General features: G+C 43.2%; 1 protein-coding gene across 1 annotated transcript in view; it reads right to left on the bottom strand.

The window, feature by feature from the left end:
* The window catches only part of enah (ENAH actin regulator), a 108,715-nt gene extending 103,993 nt beyond the window's left edge, over window positions 1–4,722 (bottom strand). The window contains 1 exon segment of the mRNA XM_035678286.1: window positions 4,539–4,722. Within this exon segment, the coding sequence (XP_035534179.1) occupies window positions 4,539–4,690 (152 nt within the window). The 5' untranslated portion in view covers window positions 4,691–4,722.
* Between the last annotated feature and the right edge of the window lie 5,976 nt (window positions 4,723–10,698).

Here is a 10,698-nt window from a genome sequence, read left to right as displayed (position 1 = left end):
ATTCTCAGTGGATGTGCACTGCTGCGTTCATGTACAAGTTGCATACTGGACCACCATCAACTTCCAAACTATCTGTGATGTCACAAATCCTGCTGGTAGGCCCCGCCTCTTAAAATCAGCTTTTCAATGAGTCACAGAGAAACTTTCCAACTTTCAGCAGCATGAATGTGAACAACTATCACTGTCTGAGTCAACTCTGCACAGACAGATTAAACAGCTACATCTGTAGGGACAAGAAGAAACATCTGATTAGTTGATCTGGACGGGGCTTAATATGCACTTAAATGCAGCAATATTCTGACCGCAGTGACTTGATGCCATGGTCACTGCGTGTGGCTACACTTGGAGCTCAAAGTGGTGCTTTTCACTGTAGTGAATCAGCAATAATCCTGTGTGTGGGCCTCAAACACAAGCTGCGATTACTTTCCTCCTTGGGTTGACTTTACCTCTGCAAACAGCCGACGCAAGATGTGAGGGATCAAACTCGTCTTGGAATGAATGGAAATAATAAAATAAAAAAAAGCCCTGGCAGGGAGAAGCCTGTAAAGCAGCCCTTTTTTTGGAGCAAATAGGAGGGGGGTGAGAGAGTGAGATTTAAGGATGGATTGGCAGAGAGAAAGAGAGAGGGAGAGGAGCAGATGGTGGCGGGGAGCCAGCCGCGATCACAATCTCCCCCAAAAAACTTCAAAAGGAAATCACTGGAGCACAATAAATTCATTCTCCCGTCTTTTTGTTGTAAGCATTTAACATTTTATAGCTCAATCCACCTTCAGACGCATTCAGAGCGGCAGAAAAACAGGCACACATTTGGTTGGAGGGGGAAAAGAGAGAAGGAGAGTGTGGAGAAAGAGAGAGATCGTATGGGTTAACTCAGTCGATTAGGTCGACTGAGGCTCTTCCAGCTGATTAGTCTGTTTTAATGATTTCTTTCTGACATCTCACATGAATTATTCAAGATTACAGTCACATCTCTGGCATAAGAATAACATGAGGTCACATCAGTCTCACTGCACGGATTAACAGCTGATCTGGAGGGAAACTTGGATCAGTCCCTGCACTTAGATGGGGATAATAATGCAGAAAAAAACACTATTGAGGAGATTCATAAACCTTAATGGCCTATTCAAAAAGTTCATAAAACTGTCTTTGGCATCAAATGACATATCATTTTTCCAATCTGGACACAGCCTTGGGAACAGTTCTCTGTGTCTGCTCCACTGCAATCAGCCTGTATGATAAAAGAGGAGGCGCAGACAACATTTGACCGAGTCCACACAGTCACTCACACAAAGCAAGCACTGTTGTCGAAGAAGCCAGCGCACACTGCTGTACTGAAACTGACGGTGAATTAGGTCGCTCCCTGGTAATGAAGGAATACTTCTGATAGCGATGTTACAGCAACACCATCTATTAATCTGCCTTGTGAAACAGCAAAGCTTCTATACCATGACTCAGCTTCCCTTGGACTGTTTCTTTGCATCTCATTTTCTGTCTAGACTCAATAAAACCCAAGAAGCGACTCGAGTCAGCGACTGTATCTTAACTCCTCTAAATCAATGTACAGGATACATTTATTCTCATTCCTAATTAGCCTCAGGCTGACCTCATTAATACCTCGTTTAGATGGGATAACATAAGTGGCCGCAGTCCAACTCAAACTCAAACTGAGCGGTCTGGGCTGTTTTTCTCCACTTAACCAGTTCCAGCAGCTCCAGTGCAGATTCAAAGGTTCCAGGCTGCGTGCACGTAGCCCGGCCTCGGCTCCTGTCAGTTATCTGCGGCGTGAACCTACAGCGCCTGGGAGGCACGAGGCCTTTCAGCAGTTGTCAAGGCGCGTTACCATGACACTCCGCAGCCCCGTCACCCCGGCGATGCCGCTTATCAAACAGCCCCCCGAGATAAGCTGACATCAGCGCTACGTGCCGCCTGACACAACGCAGGAAGACAGACTGACCGCCGTTATATATACACGTTCTCGCCCTCATGGTGTAGGAATGTGCCAGGTACCTTTGACCTTAACAGGCAGGAGAAAACCACATCTGCCGGGCCCAGAGAGTCTGTGTGCAATAGCAGCTTCTTTTGTTGGGAACCAGCCATTCAACCATGGTTCGAAGGTTCTTCACTGTGTTTTTACCTAGTGCAGCTGATGGGTTGAGTAGGGCTGTGTGTGGCAACATTGCATGTGATGTTTTAAGCAGCAACAAAGCTCAGACCAAGCACATAATATTATATATAATAATAATAATAATAATAATATGTCTTTGTTTGCACACCCTCAAAAGGATTTGACTCATTCTGCTCAGTGACATGAACTAACTGATTGAAGATTGCCACTTACAGAGCTTTCAATCAACAGACCTTTTTCACAGCAGCCATCTTGCATGAAACAGTAGGGTGAACACGGGTGTTACCAATGATACTTATTAAGGTAGCATTCCATTCATTGCATGTTGGCTCACTGGGAAAGTGCTGCTACACTAATTGGAACGGGGCCAGAATTCGTATCACTGGTAACGCATGTTTACCCTACTATGTCAAAATGACTGCTGTGAAAAGGGTCTATGAGAATAGGTGTGGTGCAAAACTAATAGTACTCAAACAGTTTCTCAATAGAAACTGATCAAATATATATATTAAAATAAAAGCTTACAGTCCACCCAGACCATTAAGGTAATGGTTCTCCCAGCACCATGTTGAAGTTGTTTATTACCTCCAGACTTTTCTCAAAGACCTCGGCAGCTCCGATCGGCTGTGATCAACTTTACATCCATCCTGCAATCGCCAGACACATCTATTGTTCCTGATACATCAGCAGAGCAAAAGCAGGGAAATTTGACTCACTGCGTGAAAAGTGCACCCAGGACAAACCTTCTCTCAGCTTTCATTGCTCAGTCAGCTGTCACTGGAAGTTAATGAACTTCTGGGTGGCTTGAGTTGCACGAGGTGTGTGCGCTATTCAAGCCAGTGGTGTGAGTGCGTGACACCGAGTCCGAGTCAGCTGCTTAAACTGAAGGTAGATAACGCTAAACGCCAGCAGTAATGGACTAATAAACTGTCACTGTGGCCACTACCTTATGGCACACTAACACACAGCTGCAAGTGTCCTGCATGAGTCAGCTGTGAGCAGCTGGGGCCGCCACTCACACACACACACACACACCTGTTACACTCCTCAATACCTCCCCTCTGGACACACATTTCTCTTTGAATGACAGCAAGGAAAACAACTTGTGTTCAAATCTACAGCGCAGTCTGGCGAGCACACAGTAACCGGGTCTTTATTCCCGCTGGGCGACGCTCACTTTGAGGAGAGAGATGCTCCAAAAGACGCAAGAGGTTAAAAGGAGCTAATGAGAAAGTGGAGGAAGAGGAGGGGAAAGAATGAGAGAGATGAAGAGTAAGTGGTTTCCATTCTGGGACATGGACACAACATGCGGCTCTTTGAAACAACCGAAGCTATTGTTAACCGCAGTTTGGCCTACGGAGAGATTCCAACAGCTGGATTCAATTAGGGGCTTTCTTAAAGGGGGCAGGCCGCGTCCACACTGCACGTCTCACATCTCAACACACACAGTTAGATCACAGATGAAAAGAAAAATAAATAAATTTAAAATCAAGGTCACACACACTTCCATAGAAGCCGTTTTGACATCTCAACTTTCTCTGCGTGGAGCAGAACATCACTCGCGGGCGGCGCTGTGAAAAAGGAAATATCTGACAAAAACTGCTGTGCTGCGTTAGACACGTCCAACAGAATCAAGTTAAACCTATGCTTTTTTTGCTTCATCAGCAACCTGGGGCAAATTAAAGGACACATTCCTGACAGGAAGGAAGGAAAAAAGTGCTCACATGATCTCTCCCCCAGCTTTCATGCATGTTGTCTAAGACAAAGGTCACTTCTAGATTTGGGCACTGAGGTGGTGTTCAAGTGAGAGGCTGAAACAGAAAGCAACAAGACATGTACCAACCCCCCAAAGAGAAAAACAAGGAAACATCTGAATTATACAGCATGTCCAACACTGTCACAGTACTGGGCAATGCAAGCTCGGGGTCATTCTTGCCCTTCCAAAGACATCATGTTCAGTGGGCGACAAACACTCAATCCATGTTACACAACAGACCCACATCTCAGACTCAACATCTGATCCAGTGTTTAAGAGCTCAGCACACTGTGGGTGTCATATGGGTGCACCCTACCTGCTGCAGGTACACTGTCACCCTTAGTTTTAAAAGGTGTGTCCCTGATACACCTCTGACATGTGTTCTTCCCATCTGCATGAGCACAGCCTGGGTGTCTGCTGCTGTGTGTTCAGAGACATTCAGTACAGCGTGTCATTTCCCAAGCTAAAAATCAAACTGTGGCATCAAACAAACGCCGCCCCATCACCAGTGCTGAGAGATAATCCCTCTTATATACAGTGTGGGAGTAGCAGCAGGAGCGAGCGAGCGAGCGCCATTCCAAAACCCATGCACGTCCTCAAATGCAGCACAAATTGAGTGAGCGAGCCCGTCGGCGCGATAAAGCGGACAGTACTGACCCGTTAATAAAGGCTAACCTGACACCTTCTTCAACACTGACGCTCTGTCGGGGCACACGTTGCCGTCTGTGGCATTTGAACGCAACATGTTTAGCTAACGTCTCAGTTAGTTGTCCTCGCGCTCCAGCGGCGCTCCAACTCCTGACTTTCATCCTGCTCTCGCCCACCGAGCAGCCTCCCCTCTCGCATTATCTCACATTTCACACCGTTAGCAGCTTCTTACCTCATGGCCAAAGTGTTGTCAGGGCCGAATATATCACAAACTCCTTTGGGTATCGACGAACGACGGGTGACTTGTAGTTTTCACAAAAGTTCACCGCTCGGTTCAAGGCTACAGGCGACCAAGATGAATGGGACTCCCGGGGCGGCGTGACGAGAGGCTTCACAGTTTGCAGGCTATCCGGTAAAAAGTACCAAAGAAAAAAGAAAACTGGGATTTAAAAAAAAAAAAGAAACAGTCGGATCCTACATGATCTAGAGCATCGCGGCTCCGCTGGTGGCGATGAGTCGCTGGTAAGAAAGTGGATAACAGTGGCGGTTCTGCGGTTCTTTTTTTGACGCACTTGGGTCGGTGTGATGCGGCGCTGTGCCGCTCGGGTACCGGTCTGCCGCCGCTGCCTGCTGGCTGCAACACGTGCTGCGTTCACGGCCGCACTAGAAGCTCCTACTTTGAAGTTCCCCCGGTCGCACAACTAAAAAACTACCTCCCATTTACTAAAGCTAAACCTTTTATTAAAGGAGGCATGTTGGAGAAAAATAACACGTGGGAAGGAGGGAATCCTGGTTGCATATACATAATAAAGTTAACAAAATGACTGCTGGGCAAGATTATTATTATTTGAACATAATGATTTATTAGTATCGTTTACCAAATGGGCTGCTTAGCTCGAGAAACGTGAATAAATTTACTGTCAAACACTGTTTTTCTCTTTTAGTTCATAGGTGATACCACAATGCCCAAAGTATCCATTGTGAGGGTGAGACAGAGGGAGTATTATGCTAATACACTTCTACCTAAAATTCACATCTAAATGTTTTGGCTTATATATAAAAAAAATATATAAAATAAACTTGTTGCGTCTTTCATGTGCGCGCTGTATTTATCACCCTTTGGTTTTTCCCACGGCACGCGAAAGCAGCAGTTGACGCAACTTGTGGGACGTAACACGTACAGGTTGCCCCTGACAACTGAGTTGGCTCTCTTGCTGTGTGTTTCTGTCTGTGATGTGGAGCTGGGACCAAAGTAGACCGAAAATATTACAAAATAAAAATTGGCTGTGTCTGTTTTGCGTTTTAAAAATAACTACAGTAGTCCCAGAATACATTAAAACCAGGCTGCACAAATACAAGAGCAAAACATGGATCGACTACATACTGGTGACTATATGCTAATATGTGAGGACACTTTGGAAATATGGCCATCATCCGTATCTCATAAAAGTCAAGAATATGGCTTCTGGTCTTCAGTATTTGTTGTTTTCCCTCTGTCTTAATGACGCTCTACAAAGACACCGTCAACCACAGAGAGGGAGAGAATCTGAAGTTTAATGGGCCTGAATGAGCAAATACCAATTCTGCATTTTAAAATAAATGTGCCTGACCTATGTCAAACTGTTCATTTGCATTCCTCGCTGAGGTTTAAATCCAACTGCATCGACTTCATCCACAATGTGACATTTTTTCACAGGGTTTTGCAGTAATTAATTAAAAGGCCAGAGCTCAAGACCGTGAGGATGTGATTCCTGCCAAATAAAATCTGCAAAACTGTGCATTGCTGCCACGATTGCCAATGACAGGAGGATTTAAGAAGGCCACAGTTCACAGGAAAAATACACTGTAAAACCAGATAAGTGCATTTAACTAATTGAACATGTAAAGAAAAACTAACTCAAAACTTAACTTCTATGTTAAAGAAAATCCTTCTTGTTTAAGAAGCTTTAAACATACAAAACTGAGTTGACTCAAAAAAAATGTATGTAATCCATTTCAACATGTTTCTTTAGTTAGAATAACGTATTGCATTACAGTGTACTGAATTCATGTGGCAACTTTGCATCTCTGGCAAGTTATATTCACAAGGATTGAGAAAAACACACGGTAGGCCCTACACCTGCAATGTGGTTATGGGAAATAGCATCCTGCCTTGCTTTGGAGAAACAGATGTGGCCAGAGGGAAATCAAATAAGTAAAAAAATTTAACACTTTGATGCAATTCTTTGAAAGTGATCAGACCTGAATTTAATGACTGAAATTGATAAATAAAAACAACAGCACCTACACAAATACTGTACCTCTTCTAAATCTGTTTTTTTCCTGAATGTTCGATGTAGAGGGCGGGGTGAGGATATGTTATTGTATGTGAGACTATGTTCTTTCCACGCCAATAACCAATAAATCTGAAAAGAAAAAAAGAAAAACCACCTTATCACCAGGTGGCCCCCTGACGCCGGCTTTGTGACTCACTGCTGTGTGGACGTGTGTTTGAGGATAAGATGTGGAGTCAGTGTCATCCTTCAGGGCTGAATGTGTATGTCAGCGAGAACACAAAATTGTCTGGTGTTGAGCCGCCGGCATGTGTCTCTGTTTAAAGTGTGTGTGAGTACACTGCTGTGTGCATGCCTGGTTTGTGTGTGTATGCCATGTGTCCATCATGTAATATTATACATTCCCATTACTATAATGGCACAGCAGCAAGTGAAGCCAGTACTATAAGCCACTTATCCACTGAGGGGCCAAAAGAGGCTTACAGGAGTCGAGACCAGCTCAAACTGTTTATAGCCAAAAATTAAAAGCACTATTTCTTTATTTAGCTCTGGGGGGTATTATTCTCCACCCTTTGATTATATTATCTGAGTGTGATGCAAAAAGCATCATAAGAATGTTGATTAGGACAATGACACAAATAGTAAATGGTCCCTCTCTGGCATTGAAATTGAAAAGCAGCTGAAGAGGAAGCCCTGGCTGGAAATGAGGCCTCAGACTGTATCTGACTTGTAGACTGAGGAACACAGTGGACAATAAATTATAAAACCCATAAGCTGCTGTGGATACGCACTAACTATCACGTTTAGCTCGGCTAACCCTGCCAGTTGTCTGATGTTCTAAAAGAGGATTAGGAGTTTTTTCAAAAAAATAAAAAGGTAGAGGAAAAAGGTCACAGTATGAGCTCTTCTGCCTTTATGTAATGCCACTGCACTTTGATAGAAAGGTTCTCCACTGTGGAAAGGGCAAACTGATTTTACCGAAATAATACCAGGTTGCAGTTTTGCCTCAGTGATGGTGTTTTAGGTTGTCAGGAAGACTTGGTGCTAGAAGAGACAGTTAGTGTATTTAAAATGATACATGAAGGCCTGTCAGCACCGCCTCCCGGTCCGTTGGGAATACTAATGACATGTCACTGTATTTTCCTTTTATATTGTGTATTTGTACCTGCGTATGCATGAGTGTGGGGAGTAGCTCTAACACCAGCTCCTGTAATTCCATGTATTTTGATTCTAAAGTCTGAAATAGAAACAAGTCAGGCACTCGGGTGACTGAGCTTCAACTGACTCAGCTGATGATGAATGAGCCGTCAGTACACCACCCACTCTCCACCAGCCCTGTTATTGTGACATGTAACACACTGAACCAGTAAAATGTCATTAGAAATGAAGGAAATGAGGCTTACTGTCCTGCCACACTCGCTGTAAATACTGGCGAAATGTTGATAGTTCAGTCTTCTGAGATCAGCCAATAGCCTTAGCTGTAAAAATACCTGAACTTTGGCTGCCATCTGGTGTGCAAGCCTTGAAATACATCTTATGAATTCTTAGTTGCCGGAGCGCTAAACAGTGGCTACATATAGTACAGTGCTTCTGTACAGTTTTGAGGTGCTTGTGCTTTATTTGAGCATTTCCATTTAATGATACTTTATACTCCACTACATTATGGGGTGTGTGTTATACTTTTTACTCAATTAAATGTTATTTTATATTAAAAAAAGATAAGATAAGATGTTCCTAAGATTAATATAATGAATATAATTAAGAGTTTACATACAAAACATATGGTTAATTTGTGAAACATTGCTGTTACAGATTAATACCATTAAGTAGATACAAAATTAGCCAGGCTTGGAGCGTAACGGATTATATGTAACAGTTACATAATCAGGATACAAAAAAATACTAACTGTAATCCATTACAGTTACAGGAAAAAAAAGATATAATGAGATTACAGTTTTTACATTATTTTGTCTTTTAAGCAGAAAAGGGGTAACATTACAGTATGACATAAATTCTGCCTTACAGCTGTGAAAATAGTCTCAAATCTACTGCCTGAATTTGCTTCATCAAATGCAGGTTTTCCCTTAAAAAACACACTGAGCAGATGACGCATTTTTGGTGCTAAATGTTGCTTTCCATCTCCTTTGAAAGGTTACATTGTTCTGTTGTCTTATAGAGTACACCTGCATCAATACTTCTTATTGACACTTCTTTCCTCTTGTCTTCATTTGCATATTTGGTGTTGAGGTAATCCAAAATGAAGTTACGTTACTTTAATATTGTGATACTTGGGTTACTGACTACATTTTCTAATCCAACTTTCAATCCAATCCAACTTTATTTCAAAGGTAACGCGTTAAAGGTCCCGATTGTTAACACGACCACCATCTCTACATCCACACTCCGTATCATTCCTTTCGAACAGCTCAACTCAACCCACAGGTGATTTCTTCGTTCACTTACCACCCAGAGTTGTCCCGGTCAACTTGATGCACACAGGTGCTCGTCGCAATGTCCTGTACTTACAAGAACCACTCTGACCTGCAAACACAGCAACACACGGGTGAGCTTTGAGCTGAGCAGCTTTGAGCTTTAGCTGAGAGCTGATTCACAGCCCACTGGTACAGCTCACGTCGCTACCACGAGCTACCGGCTTAACAAAGCTAGCACGCTAAGCTAGTAAAAATAAAGTCTCTCACCTTTCATGAGGGTCTGTCAGGTAGAGTTTTTCTGCTGCAACGGGCGAACTCCCCCAGTCTGATAATACACGATCCTTTCAACCAAAGCACACTTACTTATTATACCAAAGAATCGTTTGTATCGGCGGACCAGTTTGCTACTTCGGAACACCACTCAGCAGCAGTGTGAGCCAGCCAATCAGAACTAAGAGAAACGTGATGCACAAACCATTTCCGGTTGCTACTTCAAAACAAAAGCCACGCAGAGCATATATCATAAATCATCCGTGCTATTAAGTGACTTTTGATTGTATAACTTAAATTTGGTGTTAGAGTTTTATTCAAATTGTTTTGTCTGTTTACTCACGACTCCAACTTGGGTTTGAATCAATTACCAGTTAACAAAGTGAATACATAGAAATACTGCTCTTGCTTTTAGAAAAGTCACCCAATTGACTTTTGTTTTGAAATATTCTTAGTCACAGTACCGGAAATGATCCTGTGCTGTATGCGAGGGGAATTTTGTACAGTGCCGCCTCTATGGTTGCACTTAAAGGTGACTAAAAAAGACCGGCTTTTCACCAAAATAATGTGAATAATCCACATAGCTTGAAATTCACTGTAGTTTCTGATTAATTACAATATTAAATAATATAAAATTATTTCACATCTTTAATTTCTTCCCCTGTCCAGGGTAATTCTATTAGAAAGCTTTTTATGACCAGAAGTTGGATGTGGTGTGCTTCAGCTGTGTTAGAAAGTATTCAGATCCACAAGATACTAAGCTTAATTTCAGGGTTCGGGAAGGTCATTTTAAAAGTTTATCAATACAAATTTATTGAACGTGGGCTATCACGGCAGATACCGACTCCAACGCTCCCCCCCCCCCACCCATTCCGGCTTCGACGTCTCGAGCCCACAGGCGGACACCACCGCGGACGGCATGAAGAAAGGAGGGACTGGGCCATAAACAAATCAGTGGGTGGAACGCCGAGCAGTCTGTGGTGAAGAGCGTGCTGCAGCACCGGACAGCGAGCTCGTCGCCAGTCGGACTTCGTCCATGTTTTATCCCGCACGGGAACTTCCAGTGTTATCGCCACACTGTTTATATTCTCACAGTGGTCTTCATCGATCACCATCACTGTTTACATTTATGCGGTCTTATTTATTCCTGTAACAAGCACTGTCAAACTTTGGTTGTTTTTAAAGTGCTTAAC

Source organism: Morone saxatilis, unplaced genomic scaffold (assembly GCF_004916995.1).
Source record: "Morone saxatilis isolate NCDOM2014 unplaced genomic scaffold, NCSU_SB_2.0 Contig7, whole genome shotgun sequence".
Classification (NCBI taxonomy): domain Eukaryota; kingdom Metazoa; phylum Chordata; class Actinopteri; family Moronidae; genus Morone; species Morone saxatilis.
This window is presented reverse-complemented; position numbering and strand designations above follow the sequence as displayed.